Source organism: Eretmochelys imbricata, chromosome 22 (genome assembly GCF_965152235.1).
Source record: "Eretmochelys imbricata isolate rEreImb1 chromosome 22, rEreImb1.hap1, whole genome shotgun sequence".
Classification (NCBI taxonomy): Eukaryota; Metazoa; Chordata; order Testudines; family Cheloniidae; genus Eretmochelys; species Eretmochelys imbricata.
In genome coordinates, this window is record NC_135593.1 from 10,860,753 (window position 1) to 10,878,986 (window position 18,234).

Sequence of the window (18,234 nt, forward strand, 5' to 3'; positions counted from 1 at the left end):
GTGGGAGGAGAGCCTTTTATAACTGTTATCGGCTCCCACACAGACCAGGCCCCGGGTCCAGACTGTTGCTTAATTTGGACATGAATGCTGAGAGGCTTTTGTTTGTCAGTCTTTGGCTACGCATCTTCATTGTTCCCCAGCCTGCCCCGGAGCCAGTCTTGACTGTGTCCTCGGCCAAGAGCCGACACAGATCCCTGGACCTGGCAGTACACATGTGGCTCTGCTTGGCCCTTTGACAACCTCCTTTTCCAGCTAACCCTCGGATCAGCTGTGTGCCTGCCACGTGGATGCCACAGTGAATGTATCACTGACCCACTTGGGCCTGGAGCAGGATTTGGTCCTTAGACCTTCAGTGCTAAAAGCACAAAAGAGCTAATGGATTGAGGATGGGATTTTCAGATGAGCCTACAGGAGTTAGGCACCAAAGGCCTAATTGATGAAGGCCTGTAAGCACCTAAAGATGCTGATAGGAGCTTTAAAAAAAAAATCCCATAGGTGCCTAAGTGAGTTAGGCACATAAATCCAATTAAAGACATTAGGTGCTAGGTGCCTAAGTCCCTTGTAAACCCAGTAGGCACCAGTCTGCACCTTTGTAAATTTGGTCCCTGTCTCTAACTCTGAATGGGAGCTAGCACTTAACTCCCTTGGGCTCATTCAAAATTCCAGCCTAAGGCCATTAGTTGGAAGCAGTAGCCGGCTCACAAACCTCTGATGTGGACCAGCCGGGAGAGGACAGAGCACCCCACTTTCCTAGTGCATTGGTGATGATGCAGGTGTAACTGAAAGCCACAATCAGGTTGTGAAAAGCAGGGCTCTTGAGAACTGCACAACCGACACCATGTGGGAGAATTGGCTAATGGGTATTCTGGGTGTAGCGCAAGGATAAGATTGCAATGGGATGCTTTGACTTCCTTTAATAAACCCAGCTCTATCCATGCTTGAGTTCCTTTGAACTTCTGGGAAAGGCAAAAGTATCAAAGATCTTTGGATCCATCTAATTATGTCCTGGCCTTTTGATTACTTTGTACTTATTTAGCACTTCCTATCTATGGATCCCCAAGCCTTTTACAAAGGTGACTGAGTATCATTATCCCTGTTTTTCAGATGGAAAAACTGAAGCACAGAGTAAGTAAGGGCCTGATTTTTTGAGGTGCAGAAAGTCAAATTCCTTTGAAAATTAGGCCCTCAATTCACTCAGGATCAGTTAGGAACAGAAAGCAGCTCTCCAAAGTCTTGTTCCCTTCCCCTGTCCAGTAGTCATTGCTGCTTTCCCTACTCTGCTAGCTCTCCCCCACCAGACAAGTTGACCGACAAAAATGGGAACTGTTACGCTTCTTGCAGGCACACAGTTAGCATGTTTTTGGCGTGACAGGGATCAGCACGGGGTTCAGCTGGGCTGCCCTAGCTGTCGCCCTTTGCAGTAGGTTGACATAGGTGTTTGCTTTCTCCAGTGCGCCATCTTTACTGTAGGGTGCTTCTCAAAATTGGCAGTCCAGCATGTTGACACACACAGCATTCAGCTGCCATGCATCTAGGGCCTAAAAGCATATCATTCACTCTCACTCAGCAGCACTCTTGCTACATGAAGTAATAGCCAGGAGAGTAACAATGCATAATAAGTGTGTGGTTTGTAATAGGATTCTCACACGCCTTAGATGCATGCTGAATTGCACAACCAATGACATTGTGGTGATGGGGAGAGCCCAGGGTAATGGACAATGGACCTCCCTCTTGCTTTTTGGGGGGCGGGGGCGTATGTATAAGAAAGAGTTAACTCACCGCTGGTGTGTCCCCAAATGGCTGGGCATGGTGTAGGAGCCCTTTCCTTGTCTAATGCCCCTCCCGACCGCCGTGTTGCCTTTAGTGGTCTCTCCTCTCATGACTTGGCCCACCAGCCAGGTCTCTCTAAAGTTTCTCCCCTGCCAGGGTGTCCGTGTCCCAAATGGACAGTGTCGCATGTAACACTGGTCATCAGTCTGCCATCTTGCACCCCTCCAAGGCTCCTCCCCGTCCCACTGTTCTGGACTCAGGGCTTCTCTCTGCCGTCTTTCAGCCAGACTCCAAAGTGAAACACAAACCACAACAAAAGCAGCTTCTGTCCCCTACCTTGGGCTTAAACTTTTTATCCATGCTGGGGCCTCCCCAGGTCTATGCTGCTGCAGGACGCTGACTCTCAGGGGCTATCACCGCAGAGTTGTGTCCCTAGTCTAGACCCTCATCTCCCGTGTGCCCCCAGGTCTGTCAGCCTGTGGGTTGCCTTCTCTCAGGCACACTGCAGGAGTCTCCTTCACCCCTGCTACCTTCTCCCATTTGGGGCAAGGGTATCAACTCCCTGCTACTCAGAGAGAGAGACTGCTTCTCCCTACCCACACCTGCTGCTCTGGGCTTCCTCTCTTTATAGAACCCAGCCAGCTCCTTCCCCAGCTGGGACTCATCTTTAATGAGGCCTGGCCTGGCCCTCCAGGCGCTACCAGGTGTGCTAACTGGCCTCTCAGGCCCTCATTAACCCTTTTGTTGCTGGCATGGGGTACATATTCCATCACAGTGTATTTTATAAAAAAGATAAATGAATGTATCAACTAACTATAAATTTGGTAACAATCAATCACTCTGTTGGACACCCCGCTCCTCCCTCCCCCCCGCTTCAGCCATCACACATCAAAGCTCGGTTTGAGGCAACAACTTGATTGGGAATCTTTACCAGCCCTGTTGTTTAATTCCGAGAGAAGTTAGCTTACAATGCCTGTGACCCAAGAACCTCTTAATGCCAGCTGAGAAGGGAGTCCAGGTATCTCCTGAGTCTGGTAGGTACGTTCTGGTTCATCAAAAAATGTCATGTGAGATCTCAAATGAAAACTCGCGGAGTGGTTGTGGGATACAAATTTTGTATTCGCGCAGGGCTGTATTTATACGGGCTGGATCTCCTTAGCCAAAATAAGAGCAGAAATACGCTGCAGGTGCTGACCTGTATAGAGTTCTGGTGGCATTTGGGCTTCAACCGTGGGTGTCTCTGGGCCCTCCCAGTTCACGATGTGCCCAGCCAGCGCTGCACCTGCTGGCATTGTTGCAGCTTGTCTGCATGAGGCGTGCAGAGGGCTCTGGGGGCGGGATGCATGCCAGTGCAGATAAGAGTCCCGGGGGCACAAGCCTTGTTACGCCACTCACCTCGTGGATTGAAGGCTCCGGAGAGATTTCAATAACGCACCCTCACTGTGCTGGGGGGAGTTTCTGAGCATACACAGGCTCCTCTAAAGAGAGGGTTGTAACGCATGATCATGGAATACACCAAACAATGCACATTCCGTGGTTGCCATTAAAATAGTCAGCATTTTCCAGCAGCCGTGGTATCTGACATACCACAGCCTTCCCCACTACTTAAACAGCAGCGTGTGCGAACAGCTCAGATCTTTGATTTTTAATGGCTTCTCCTGTCCCAGTAAGACTGATGCTGGTGGGGCTCATTTGCAGCCTCTCTGCTCAGTTTGTTGCTCCCTGCCTGGCTTTCCCTTCCATGCTGTGGGTTAGAGCTCCCTGGCTGCAGCCCTCTTCTGCTGCACTGTGAACAATAAATCTGCCCTCAGGTTGATTTAAGGCGGCACAGCTACACCGTGCCTACAATCCATAAACATCATAATCTGGGAACTGCAGCCAGCTTCTGTATTTTAAACCTGTTGTTGGCCTGCTTTGTGCCTGATGGGGCAACATAAATCTCTTGTTTTTAATCAGTAGGAAAGGGTGAGTAATGTTTCCAAGAGCTGAGAAAGGGTCAGCGTCATGATGTAATCCTATTGCTGGGAAGTAATGCCAGTAGGATCTCCGCTCACTTTGAATAGCATACCACCCTTAGTTAGTGGGGTATTACCTCCACCTTCATGTGAAACAATATACAGTATATCTTGTCCCAAACCCAATTATCTGAACCTCTGCATTACCTGAATCCCTTCCTTGTCCCCTATGTATCTCACACTGGGCGACAAGGAAGGAATTCAGGTTATGCAGAGGTTTGAATAATAGAGCAGAGACCCCAGGCCAGGACCGTGATGAGGAGGAGGAAGAGGACAAGCCAAAGGCAGCAGGGGAAGCTACCCTGGTGCTGAATGACTCCTCCCCTCTCGATTGTCTGAATAACATCTATGTCCCCTATGCTATTGGGATAATCAGGAGCATACGGTAACAGGTATTATATTAGATGTATTTCTATAGCAGTTGTCACCATTATCAGTTTGATGGGACGTTCTGGCTCTGGGAAAACTTCCTTCTTTTAAAAAAGGGCACATAGTACAAAAGATGAAAGGTTCATTTTTTCTGCAGCCGTGGATGTTTTCTCTTAACTAATGAAGGCAATGTTTGCACCCCCCTTTGATATCATTTGGGTGCATCTGTGCAGTCAGGAAAGCAAAGCTGATGAGATAGACTAGGACAGACTGGAGCACAGTTGCTGGGCAAACTGTCTTCTCTAGCACTCCAACACATCCTAGCTCTCGCCCAGAGCCCTCCTACTATTCCTGGCCCCAGGAGATGCTGCTACTTGTGGTTGTTGTTGTGCATTACTCCTTTAGGGAGTAGGGGCCTGTCTCAGATGTGATGAGCACCCGCAGCTCCCATTCGCTTCATCCCAGCCCTTCTGCAAATCAGGCTCGGGGCTTTGTTCACCAAACCCTCTCTACTATGCAAGATCAATCCAAGTCTCCAAAGATAAGACAAATGGAGTCCTGGTACACAACAGAGCCCTGGAGGAGGGTGTTCTTCACAAGGGAAGAGATCAGGAGCTGGGACAAACATTACTCTTCTTTGGCTCCTCCTGCCTCTCAGAATGTTATCGCCCCGTTGTGTAGGCCAGGGGTATTCAACCTAGGGCCTGTGTGCCAAAGGCGGCACGCAAACGGATTTTCAGCGGCACTCACGCTGCCCGGGTCCTGGCCACCGGTCCAGAGCGGCTCTGCATTTTCATTTAATTTTAAATGAAGTTTCTTAAACATTTTAAAAACCTTATTTACTTTACATACAACAATAGTTTAGTTATATATTATAGACTTATAGAAAGAGAGCTTCTAAACCCGTTAAAATGTATTACTGGCACGCGAAGCCTTAAATTAGAGTGAATAAATGAAGAGTCGGCACACCGCTTCTGAAAGGTTGCCGACTCCTGGTGTAGGCTCACGAGTGGAAAAAGCATCTTCACCAGTTGCATCCTCATCAGTGTGTTCTGTTCCTTGGGTGTTTTGGCTAATTAGTGCTGTCCAGAAAAGACTTTTCTCTTGTAGGAAAATATGAGTCATTAGTCAGTGTGGGTTTTTGAAAGGCAAATGCCTTTCTGCAGCAGAAGCATCGGCAAAGTGGTGACCGTGAGGAAAGGGCATGTACATCCAAGCTCCTGGGCAGTGGGGGATGGAGTTGAGGGAATGTGTGCTTTGCAGCCTGCAGGTAGGAAACCTCAATTCCAAAACAAAATGGGCCCACCGTCAGCAGGGAGCCTGCTTAAAAGTGTGTCAGGGGACTTCAGAGGGATTTTCCTGAGCTTGTTGCTTGTCTTCATATGGCTGGTTACTTTAATGCTCTGGGCTTTTGTTGGGATTACTGGGATATGCTTATGCTCCCCAGGAAGGAAACTAAGGATCAAAACTAGATTCGCCGTGTGGGATCTTAGATGGAACAAGAAGGATCAACGCGAGAGTGAAGGGAAAGGAACATGTTACAGCTTCTGTGTGGCCTGGTTACCATTCAGCAGAGCCAAGCCCGGAAATCGCAGAACTGGTATAAATATGCTCCGCTCTCCCTCACTGCTGGCCTGCACCTGGGCTTTGCATAACTACTCCATTGCCTTCCGATGATACTAAACCAAGACTGGAGCCTCCTCTTCTACCTGCCGAGATATAGCAAGGAAGGTGGCATTCTTCTGTGCTCCCAAAGGAGAAGTGTTTTCAGACTCAAATCCAGGCCCCCGAGGGCTAAGTGCCCACCATACTGCACTGTGATTCATTCTAACCCTGACTGACCACCTTACAGGATCAGAATGGTCACCTTCTTGAGTCAATAGTAGGCTTCTCCAAAGTGCTCTACACATGACTCCAAATGCTGAGAGGGAGAGGAGTGCAGAGGCAAGGAGTAATTTGCCTTCGTAAGACAGTAGTTTGGCTGGGGCCTTTGCTAGTTTGCAATGTCTTGTGGCCCTCATCTGTGCAATGATTCTCCTGGAGTCATGGTCTTTAAACTTCCCCAGCCTCCCAGAGCATCTTGGTCTTTTTTGAGAAAGCTGCTTGGGGCAGGAACTATGCCCAACATGGCATTGAGCAAACTGTCAACACTTAACAAATAACGAGTCATGATAACTAGCGGGGAGAATTCCAAAAGTGGCTAAAGGGTGTAGGAGCATCAGACCCATCAACTTTCAGTTGGTCTCATCTCTCTTAGGTGGTTTTTAAAAACCCCCCAGTCCTGCAGCAAAGGGCAAAGTTTCTTCACTGTATCCTCCTGATCCACCCAACTGTAGGAATTTTAACTTCCTTTTATAGCTGGTTGTTGATCTGAAATGTTTCCACCCGAAATACCAAGCACGTGGGAATTTCCAGGGGTTTGTCTTAATGATGTAAGCCCTTTTCCTCCTCTTCATGTCTCATTTTGAGTCCCTTTCCTGGTTTGTCTTGTCAGTTTCATCCTGGATAAAGCAGGGTCCTGATTTCTGTCCATATCAGATCACTGATGGTTTAGTTTTCATCTTCCTGACTTTGGACCTAATCCAAAGGCCACTGTCGTCCATGGGGGTGGGGGTCATCTTTCTATTGACTTCAGTGGGCTTTAGATCAGGTCTTTAATAATGAGTCTTCATGCTGGGCCCTGGTGCACTATTGCTGTAAACTATTTTGTGTGCCTTACCCCATCACTGAGAGACAGGACTATGGAATATACTCTGTGGGAGGGTATGTTTAAATGGGAGGTGATGGACCCCGCTGGTACTAGACTACTCAGCTGTAAAAATTTCTCCATGTGAGAGAGAAGGTTTGCTCAGGTGGTCACGTTTTCCTGATGGGCAGTGCGGATGCTAGCTGGATGCCTCCCTCTGCCCCAGAAGAACTCTTTGGAGAGTTGCGTGGTGGTACATGTACATGGTTTGTGCACCCCTTTGAGCCCTGCCTGGATGAAAGGCATTATTATGCTTGGAAAGCCGTAAAAGGCTGGCTGGGTCTCAAGCAGGAGAACACTGTAAAGAGGTAAAGCTTGCAGCACTAATTGGGAACATTCAAGAGGCTGGAATAGCAGCAGCAAGAAGGGGAAACCAGGGCCAACTGAGAATGAAAACAGCCCATGGCGGACGGAGGGCTTGCTGCCTATGGTGGGTGGTATTTTCTAGAGCACTCTGCATTGGCTTATCCCTGCTCCCCGAGAAGCCAGTGGAAAAGGTGGCTTTTGATAATGGGAGCAGAATCAAGCTGCTGCTGAGAACTTTTGAACATTCCACTCAAAACTGTGAAATCCTGGCCAAACTGAAGCGATTAGGAAATTTGTCATTGACCTCGGTCAGGCCAGGAATTCACCGAACCTGCTTAATTTCAATCCCCTAACTTTGCCCAGTTTGAGCCCTAAAGCTGCCCTTTCCCTTTTTGTCCAGCTTTCTCTTGGAACAGCCTTCTATGGCATGTTAACCACACATTGTACATTTCTATCGCGCCTCTTAATCTGAGGGATCCCCAAAGTATAGCTAACAAATTCCAGAGTTTAGAAAGTGAATGAAATTCTTGAGATGTGTTTCCTTCCCTTTATCTCATCTGTCAAATTAATTTGAATGCCAGAGTCCTTATTTTGCAAGCCATTTTGGCCATTTTTTGAGTGAGTGTTTGTCCACCCTCTAAACAGGAGCGCATGGCTGGAGGAAGAGTCTTTTGCTGGTATTGTGCCAGTTTGTCAATGCCTCTTTAATTGTTGCTTTTAACCTTTGGTATTTGCACTGAGATTGATTTCTAAATAAACACGAGGCTAATGGCTGGCTGGCCCAGCAGTTGAGGCCAGGGAGAGCTTTTGTTGTAGGGAAGCTGGTCCTTATTAAAGCTGGCTTGGAGGATTTCTCACCAGGGAGTAAGTTTGTAACTGTAGGATTGATGAGCTGGGCTGTTCTTATTCCCTTTTGTTTGTTTTTATAGGCTATCGAATCTTAGCCGTGGAGCTGACATCTAGCAACACCAAGCCCGTGGTGCAGGAATTCCAGCGTAAGTGCTTGCCGGTTCTGTAATGTGATCATGACGCTTCCTTGCAGCTGTAGATTTGCATCAATCGGGAAGACTTGGCACGTCTCAGGTTTTATGCTGTGTAGGGCAAGGCAGAACTAAGGCCCTGAGTTTCAGCAAAGTGCTTACGCGTGTTCTTACATCTCTCCCTGTTTAGCAAAGTAGTTAAACTGAAGGGCTCTGCTGAAGTGCCATTGGCACCTAAGCACATGCTTAGAATGTTTTACTGAAGTCTCGCTAAGTGAACTCATTGGCGCTTAAGCGTGTGCCCAAGGATAAGTTTACCCTACAAGCGCTACAGTGACAGTGCTGACACTTGCTACGGCCGCAGAAGGGGATTTTCCATCCCTGTAGTAAATCCACCCCCTGGACGGGCAGCAGCTAGGTCGCTGGAAGAATTCTTCCGGCAATCTAGCGGTGTCTGTATTGGGGCTTAGATGGGCTTAATTAAGTCTCTCAGGGGTGTGAATTTTTCGCACTCCTGAGCGCCGTAACTAGATGGACCTAAGTTTTAGGTGTGGATCAGACCTAAGTTATTAACTGAAGTGGGGCCTAACCAGCAGGTGAGTGCTGCATTTGAGATGTGCCGGAACACAAGTACCGATAATGCCGTAAGAGGTTGTTCTGGTTACCTAAAGAGTGCTGGGACAGTGTCTAGGAGCACACCGGCAGGACCGAAGCACTGGACTTAAGCATGCAGGAGAGAGTTGTGTTGTGAGTAAGGCAGAGGACTGGGATTTGGAAGATGTAAATCTTCTTTCTGGCCCTGGTGCAGATGCCCAGGGTAACACTGTGGAGTTGCCCCCTCTCTGAGCGTCAGGTTGCTCTTCTATAAGATGGAGATGAAAATGCCTCCTGCAGAGGGGACTGGGCTACTGAATTCACTGAGGTGGGAGATGGTGGATGAGATTGAAGCATTCTCTCATAAATGCCGGAGTGACAGCTATAATTCAGTCATTGCTCTGGGAGACAATAATGACTCTTGCTCCATCTTGCATGCTTGTTAGCAACGAAGCCGATGTCGGCTGCCTGCACCGTGAGGGATTGTTTGCTATAAATCAGACACCGTCATGCCGACTGTATTCCTTTCTCTCAGAGGTCGCTATCTGCATTGCTATTATTTTCGCTGGCCGAGGTCCATCTTCCCCAAAGGTTCCTGGAACCCAGCGGCATTCATGTTTGTGAGGCAGATGAAAGACGGGGCCTTTGCTTTATGGGCGACATCTCCCAGTATAACAGTGTGCGAGGCAGCTCGGAGCAGAGCGAAAACACGGCTGCTCCCTGTTAATCTGTATTTGTTTTATTTCTGCTGTTAGGTGTGGAGCTGTCCTGCATCATTAAATCCACCACAACATCCAATCCCAGGATCGAGTGGAAGAAAATCAGAAACGGTGACACCTCCTACGTGTTTTTTGACAATAAAATGCAAGGTATGAAGATCTGTTGCCCTTTTGCCCCTCTCCTCTTTATAACCACAGAAACAATAAAGGCAGGGAACAAATGTGTCTGTGAAATTCAGGAATTTTGGTTCTCCTACTAATTACTTTCGAAACCTATGTTGGTCAGCCAAGGTTCAGAACTGAGTGAGGCCTGGATCCTCTTTCCCTGCTGTCAGACCTCAACTGAATGGTCAGCAATGAGGTGTCACAAAGAGCTTTAGTGAGAACAGAAGGGGAACTTTGCATCCTTTATGTGGGACCATTTATTGGGTGAAGCAAAGATGCAATTGGTGCAGGCCCCGTAAGCCTGGACCCATGGTCCTTGCATGCAGTCTCTGACGGTTCCATAGGAAACTTTGAAGATTTACCATCTTTCTAGATAAGAGCTGCTCTCCGGGGTAGTCACTGCTGTGCCACTTCCCACTTATTTGGAGGGGGTTAAGGTGGAGCAGGCTGCCCACTCCAGCACTGCCAGCTCTGGGATTTTGGAAATTCATTTTCGGGCTTTATGATTTGCAGCAGGTGTTACACTTTCCAAGTCAGATTCTTCCCCTCCCTCAGAACTACAGAGCTGTAGCCTTTAACATGCATTGGTGGAGGACACAGCTGGAAATATGGTCTCGCCTGTTCTTCATGAGTTCCTTCTCTCTCCTCCCTTCTCCAGGAGACTTCGTAACTCGTGCAGAAATTCTTAGCCGGACATCGCTGGTGATCAAAAACACCACCCGCATGGATACTGCCACCTACCGCTGTGAAGTGGCAGCACCTGACGATGCGAACATAGTAGATGAGATAAACATCCGGCTTACAGTGCAAGGTATTGCTTCAGCTCAGGGCCCCACAGCGTGCCTTGTTGGTTTCCCAAGACAATTTGATTTTGGTGGTGGCCATCACCTCTGGAGGGGGAAGCAGCCCTGGTTATGCTGGGCTAGGGTCCAGCTGAATCGCTGTTCTGTGCTCCAAGGGGAATAGTACTGGAATAGCTGGGGTGCAGCAGGGTGCTGGGCCAGGCGATTCACATGTTTTGTGTCTCTTCTCCCAGTGAAGCCAGTCACTCCCAAGTGCAGAGTCCCTAAAGCTGTTCCGGTGGGCAAAACAGCGACCCTTCACTGCCACGAGAACGAAGGCTACCCAGAGTCCACCTACAGCTGGTACCACAACAGTGAACCCTTACCGACCGACTCCAAATCTAACCCCAAATTCCGTAATTCCTCCTTCGTCTTGAACCCTGGAACGGGCACTTTGGTAATGCTTTTATGGAAATGACTGAGAATGCTGTTGCTGGGCTCTGTTAGGGTTGCTTTTTGCCTGCACCCAGATTATGAGTGGACTGAAGAGGAGGGAACAATTGGAACAGGTTGGGGTTTTAGCCCCCTGAGGGCCTGCAGAGTCCAACAGGAGGATGTGGGGGAAGAAGAACTCCATGGGACCAGAAGAGATGACCCCCATGTTGTAGTCTTTGCCTTTGGAAGAGAGTGGGCAGAGCAAGCTGTTGTGAGGGGGGAGGAATGGCATAGCTCCCCCCCCACACTTCTCTCTCTCTGTTTCTAATCAACGTATCACCATAAAAACTCAGTGCTGTAGAAAAGGAAGAGAAGCAACCTTTCTGGCCCTGAAAGGTCTCTCTCTTGATTGCTGTATTTCCCTGGGGGAAATGTCATGGGTCCAGTTTGCAGCCTGTGTTACTGAGGGAAGTCTTTTGTAGTGAGCTCCTGCGCTATGATCTAAAAGCAGTGAACCTCTAGTTAATTTCTGGGCCTCTCTGGAGTCCGTGCACTGAGAATATCTCCAGGCTGCAGGTGTGGGGACTCCCTGCAGGTCTTTGGTGTGATCAAAAGGCAAACAAAGAAATGCCTGTGTATATTTATTTCATCCTCCTGCAGGTCCATAAGGCCTAGATCTCTGGATGTAGCGTCTAACTTGTTTGTTTGCTGTTTGTGGAAAGGTTGTGATTCTGACACGTTATGCTTCCTCCGAAACAGGTCTTCGCTGCCGTGCGCAAGGGTGACACTGGCCGTTACTACTGCATAGCAACAAACGACGCCGGCTCCGCCAAGTGTGAGGAGCAGGAGATGGAAATCTGTGAGTGGCTCTGCCTACCTCTAGAAAGTGGTGGTTTATATATCAGAAGGTCTGCAGTGTTGGGGGCTGTTTTTTCTTGGTGTCTCATACAGCGTCAAGTATGTTCTTGGCTCTTCCAAAATCCCTGATAATTTCTGGAGCCACACAGATGTAGCACGGTGCTGTACAGGCGGATGAGACAGAGCCTTGGCTCCTGGCATGTGAAAGTCTAAATTACAACATAGAAAAACACAATAACAAAATGTGGGCAAGGAAAAAAGAATAGCTAAATGAAAACAGGGTAGAACTGATTGGGTCAATTAGCTTCATGATTCCTGAGGTTACTTAGCTGATTTATATATTTGATTATATTAATTATAATTAATTTTCTTACAGTAGTGCCTAAGGGCCACCTGGTGCTAGGCACTGCCCAGACCCAGAATGGCAGGCAGTCCCTGCTCTGAAGAGCATGCTGTGTAAATAGACACATCAGACACGGTGCTGGGGGAAGAGAGATAACAAGTAGAGTGATGGCAGCAAAAGGCATGTTAGTGCCATGGTTTTATTGAGGGGGTGGGTTTAGTTAGGACAGGACAAGCTAAATGGAAAGAAGAGGGAAGAGAACAGTGATGAGATGGACAGGGCAGGGCAGAAGAGGGGCCAGGGTGGTGTGAAGCTGAGATGAAGAGTCTTTGGATATGTTGATGTGGGAGCTGGAAGGTGTCATTTCCAGCTTGAGGAGACATACCCATATTAGCTCTGGCTGAGCTAGCGTGCTAAAAATAGAAGTGCAGCTGCAGGGTGAGTTGCTCGAGTAGGTACATACCTAGGGATCATGCTACTGGGTGGGTGGAATCTCAGGGGTGAAGGTTTCGTGCCAGCTAGTCTGTGTGTAGGTGGAAGGCTGGGATATCTGTGGGGATCAGTGACTGATGCCTTCTCTCCTCTCCAGATGATCTTAATATTGGTGGGATTGTTGGTGGAGTCCTAGTGGTCGTGGTGGTTCTGGTGCTGATAACGCTTGGTATCTGTTGTGCCTACAGAAGGGGTTACTTTGTGAACACCAAACAGACTGGGAAAAGGTAAGGCTAGGTTTGCAACCTTCTTTCCCACAGTCCTCTGCCTTTCCTGGCATGCAGCTCTCATAACAGGGCTTGGCACCTGCTGGCTAGAGCGTGGGTCACTTGCCTGACTTTTAAATACTACTTCCTATTTCCCCAATTAACTCTCTAGACCTGCCCAATTCCACCCAGCTCCACAGGGGCATTTTGAACGCCAATTGGCACAAAGAAGTTGGTGTGCTCACAGGCTAACTGTGGCAAGTCTCCACTCATATTTGCAACACAGGGGTCTCCTGTGACAAGAACGGCTAGAGGAAGAAGCCTTGCTCTAACATTCTGGTGCTTTGCACAGAGACAGGGGCTTAGTCCTGCTAATTCCCAACCATCCCACAGTTGTATTTATGTAGTAGCTTAGCAGATGCTTCCTGTGGTCACATGCTGCTGGCATTTAGAAGTCAGGGATTTACTGAGCACAGCTCATTGTGTAATCAGTACAAGCATCAGGACATATTCAGAAAATGTGTGAGGGAGAACAGTCCCAGGCTGGAAAGCACGTCTTAATGGGTACATCCCAGCACTTACATTTTGGATTAAAACTGCCATTTCTGAATTGATCCCATCAATGAGGGCTTGTGTTCCTGAATAGTGCGGCACATTTAAGACTGCAGCATTATGGGAGCCAAAGGGTCAAACTATAAATAGCTTCCATGATCAGAAACAGAATGACATTTTAGTTAAATATTGAGCTTCTTTTGGGGATTGTGTAACCTCGGATGGAAGCTGGATTGGCCTAGTTCAGTGCCACATTTCAGCAAGACCCTCCTCCCCGTCTGCTGGAGGCCCCAATCCCTTCATTTAAATATGATTCTAAGTGGATGCATGCTGGGGAAGCAGGACTTTAAATATGAATGTTTAGATTCCTCTGCTGGACAAAACAAGTGGAGCTTTCTTATAACCCTGTGCAATCATAAAGGATTATCAGTAAACCTGCCAGCAGGCAATGAAGGGTTTAAAATTAACTGCATAATAATTATAAAAGGAAATGATGTTACAGTGACCAGAAGGAGGGAGGGAGGCTGGAAAACTATTTAACTCTTTTCACAGTTACTGTGGTCAGAAGCGTAGCGTGGGTGGATACATTTGGGACCTTCCCCTCCCGGAAGAAGGGCTCCTGTACGGGTTAGTAGTTGATGGGGAAAGCCCAGCTGCTTTGAGTGGGGGAAAGGTCCAGGCCTGGCTTTAAGCAGAGCTAGCTGCTCCCAGTTCAGCTCTCATTTTGACAAAAAATACCTTTAGTTGTCCTCCTCCCCAAATATTAATACATAATTAATATAATAAAATAAAATAAACATAAAATAATAATGAACAGTTCTGCTTTGCCACCTGAAGTCCCATTATCACAGGAATCCGATCTGTTTCCCCTTATTTCGTAGCTACAAGACTCCAGCAAAACCAGATGGTGTTAACTATATCCAGACAGAGGACGAGGTAAGGGAAGGGAAACAATTAGCACATTACATCTTTCCTTTTAGGTCTCTGAAGGGGCTGGTGCAGGGCCGCCAAGCTCAGGAATCACACACTACCTAGGGCCCATAATGACTCTCCAGAGCAGAATTTCTTCAAGCATGGGTTGGACACAACTCACAAAGTGAGGACCTAGGACTAAGAGGAAGGACAACAGCTGAGTCAGGTCCTTGAGAAAGGCTTTGTTCTTTTACACTCTCTAGAGAGTTAGGCCCCCTCCTGAGAATGGGTTATGGCTTTATTAATCACTTATATTCTATTAGTCAAGTCTGTCCAAGAGGACACCCTTACTAGGCAACTGCCTGTCTTTGGGCACTGACCCCCAGTGTATCAAATAAAGCTCTGCTCTATCTTAAGCAGCTGATTGGCTGCTCCTTTGGGATTGGCTTTCCTGGATTAAGTAGACAGTCTATACTGATGATGTACAAGACTAGCGTATTTACATCTCAGGATTTGAACTGCTCACCCATCAGGGAGAGGCGTCTCCTAAACTTATCCGCAGAGGGACTGTGAAGAAGCAGTGGGGGAAATCTTCTTCATTCCGTTGTATGGGGATCATCTATGAGATGTTAAGAGCTAGGTATTACTGGTGGACGCTTGTCCTTACCAGCTTCTATGGGATGGAATGAGATAGTGGGGCCCAGGCAGGACTGTGGGGAAAAAAAAGATTACACAAATAGCACCTGTTTTGCAAGGGTATATTTGGGTTGGGGAGAGTGGGCAAGACGACGTGCCTGGACACCATCGGGGAATGTGGCGACACACATCACTCTTTCATTTCAGGGTGACTTCAGACACAAATCGTCATTTGTTATCTGAAATGCCAAAAGGATATTGCAAAGCAGCCAGACCAAGTATGGAAATACCTCCTCCAGGAACTCAAAGCAAGAGCAAAAAGATGAACAAAGTGCACTCGGAAGAGTTTAGAAACACACAAACTTGACTTTCTTTTGCCAAAGTTAACAACGCTCACTCCAAACCAGTGTTTTTCCTCCCCCAGAGATATCACCTGGACCACTTACATCTCTCCTCATACTAAGGAGGAGCTGTTACCCTTTCCAAGACTGAGCATTCCCCTCCACAGCCATAGCCTTCTGAGCTGCAGATGCTCATGGAACTGCCTTCTCCCTGTGGTGCAGATACACAGCCAGAATGTCCAAGCCAAACAGGGGAGAAGCTTTAGGTAAATGGGCATCTTGACCTGATAGAGAAATGGTGCTGATGTGGCAATAGATTCTAAATAAGATTTATCCACAAAAGGGGAGAACCCTCTGCTTAGCTTCACAATGCCTGAGCCTGGCTAGCAACCTTTATAGTTGTAACTGTACTGGGCTCTTGCCAACTTCGCAAGTGAGGGTTTCGTGCCCTTCTTTGTATCATTTTATTTTTAATGGCCTGCTAGGCTGAGCTGCCAGAACTGCTATCATGTCAATCCTGCAGAGCCCCACCTGAGCATGAGCCATGCAGGCTACTGATCTCACTAGCTGGCCCCTGTTGAGCATGTCGCATTGGCCTCAAATGTTTCATTTCTGTGGACTTTAGGAACCCCTATCAGGATTTGGTTCTGCAGGTGCAGAGCCAGAATCTGAGTCAAACCCACAGTGGTGGGTGGAGATATAGTACAAGCAACTAACTGGTTTAAATGTCGCAGCCCTTCTGCCAGCAGTGGTGAATTTTCTTTTCTCCACATGTACAGCTTCACTCCAAAAGGATTGCTTTTGTTCAGTTTTACATAAAATACTCACTGTATGCAGGCAGCTTTCAACTCTAATTTGCACAAAGCAGGCTTACCTGTTCTGGAGTTATTTTTAAGATTCTAAAACCGGAGGCCGAGACCCTTAGCATTAAGGTATCCCTTTTATGAAATTTAAAGCCAAAACCACTCTCGGGGGCTGATTCCCACAATGGTACTGAGATGAATTCAAGCTTTTCTACAGACCCCATTGATTTTGTAGAATTCTGCATTCTAAATTTTTGCAAAGATGTATTTTGATTACTTCAGCGAAGGTAACATTTCTATTTAAAGTGTAAATATGTTATGCCAACAGTGTTATTTTAACGTAGCTATTTTTTTAAAAAACAAGTCCTTTTTAAACTGCAGCCAGGAGCTCAAATGCTGCTACAGCATAGCACTGTCAGAGCATATCAGTATTATTGCAGAGTGCAGCACAAACAACTTTATGAACTGCGGACAGAGAAGCAGCCTCTTTCTCCCAAGCTAGCTTCAACATTTTTCTTCCCAAGAGAGGTCTAATAGGACATGGAACATAGTCACTCAGGGATCCTTTTTGTAAGTTCGAGGCAGGAGCTATTCAATTTTATATTTCAAACGACTATTTTCTTGCAAAAGACCAATGCTTATTTGCAAGAAATATCCTGTGACGGTTTTTGAAGTTCTGACCAGGTGACAGAGTGACTAATGGTTGCTGAAGATGATAAATCTCTCTGCTAGTTCTCTAAATTCATTCTAACTCTGTGGCAGCTACACCGTCTCTTCAGAATTTTGAGATTGCATCGGAAGCGGGGAAACCAGCTCTGTGAAAGCAACGAGCTGGACACAAAAGTGCTTTCAAGCTGCTAGCTGCTACCTTTCTTCAGCTGGTAGATGCTACCACTTTCTTGGCTTTAAGGGATCATTTAGGGTTCCCTGTTCTTCAGAAATGTACACTTGCGGCATTGGGCAAATGTTAAATATGAAATACTTAAATGCAACAGTAGAGCAGTTCTGTGCTGTGGTTGAAGAATGGTTTTTAATGTAGCATAATTTAGTGTTCTTGTATTTCAAACAAATTGAGTTGTCTTAACTTTTGATGCATACAGTATTTTGAATATTTGACAATTTGGACTGTCAGTGTTATTTTTTTCCATGTTCTGTATTAATCTGCCTTGGACTTTTCACCACCTATTAAGTGATTTTGGGGCCTTGTTGGACATGCCATTGCTTCATTTATTTAAACATAGTCCACTTTCTCCTTTTGCTATCATAGATGGAGGTAAAGATGGGGTGTGCTATCCAGAGGGTACTGACACCTTGCAATTGATTTATGGTTACCTTTAAGATGTGCTCTTCACCCACAACTAGGTATTCCTGTACACTGGTTGCATGTTGTCCTGTAGTCAGCATGACGATAGCATACTTTAAGACGCTTCTTTACCCTCCAGTTTTATCCACTACTCCTTTTCTATGCTGCTTATAGAACATTAAGATGGGGAGAAAGGAAAAAGCTTACAGAGTCAAGCTAGCTTCTGGCACTGTGGGGAGCACTGTCTGACACTTGACCTTCTGCTGAAGTCAGGATTTCTCAGCTTGCATATTTTTGCATGGTGAAGAATAGAGATTTATTTTTCAGATCTAAAAATGTGACAGTGGCATCTCTACCTGGATGAAGGGCCCCCTTTCCCCCACCCCCAAGACTTAACTCGTCAGATTTGATTTACAGAACTTGCTGTAAATAGTTTAATCTATAGGTTTGTACTAATGTATTACATTTAACTTTGCCAAGAATGTTTTACATACATATCAAGGTATTAAAGCATCCTTGTGTTGTTTTTTTTAAATTCATATTTATTCCTAATCTGTGTTTGCTTTGAATTCAATGTAATGGGTGAAAGATTCCTTCAGTTTTCTGACAGATTGTTTGTTTACTTCAGTTGGTGACTTACAAAGAACTAAACTGGTGTTACAAAACACATGTAAATACTTACATCAAATTGGTTTATTGTGGGCAGTTCTTCAACCCCCATTTCTTCTCGAGAAGAGATGGATCCTTGCCTGATGGGCTATACCTGTTTCTGTTCATGGACAAGACAATTCAAGAAAACCTCTGAATAGCTTTATATTTGAACTAGACTTAGTATAATGACCAATTCACTGATGTCTTACTGTTTAATATGCCTAGTTAATTGGGGTGGAGGGATGTAAGTAGGATG

General features: G+C 46.6%; 1 protein-coding gene across 1 annotated transcript in view; it reads left to right on the top strand.

The window, feature by feature from the left end:
- The window catches only part of JAM3 (junctional adhesion molecule 3), a 41,786-nt gene extending 23,956 nt beyond the window's left edge, over positions 1-17,830 (top strand). Inside the window, exons 2-9 of the mRNA XM_077839928.1 lie at positions 8,136-8,201; positions 9,536-9,649; positions 10,323-10,475; positions 10,701-10,903; positions 11,641-11,740; positions 12,672-12,801; positions 14,214-14,268; positions 15,088-17,830. Coding sequence (XP_077696054.1) covers positions 8,136-8,201; positions 9,536-9,649; positions 10,323-10,475; positions 10,701-10,903; positions 11,641-11,740; positions 12,672-12,801; positions 14,214-14,268; positions 15,088-15,123 — 857 coding nt within the window. The 3' untranslated portion in view covers positions 15,124-17,830. The remainder of the gene's footprint in view (positions 1-8,135; positions 8,202-9,535; positions 9,650-10,322; positions 10,476-10,700; positions 10,904-11,640; positions 11,741-12,671; positions 12,802-14,213; positions 14,269-15,087) is intronic.
- Positions 17,831-18,234: the final 404 nt, after the last annotated feature.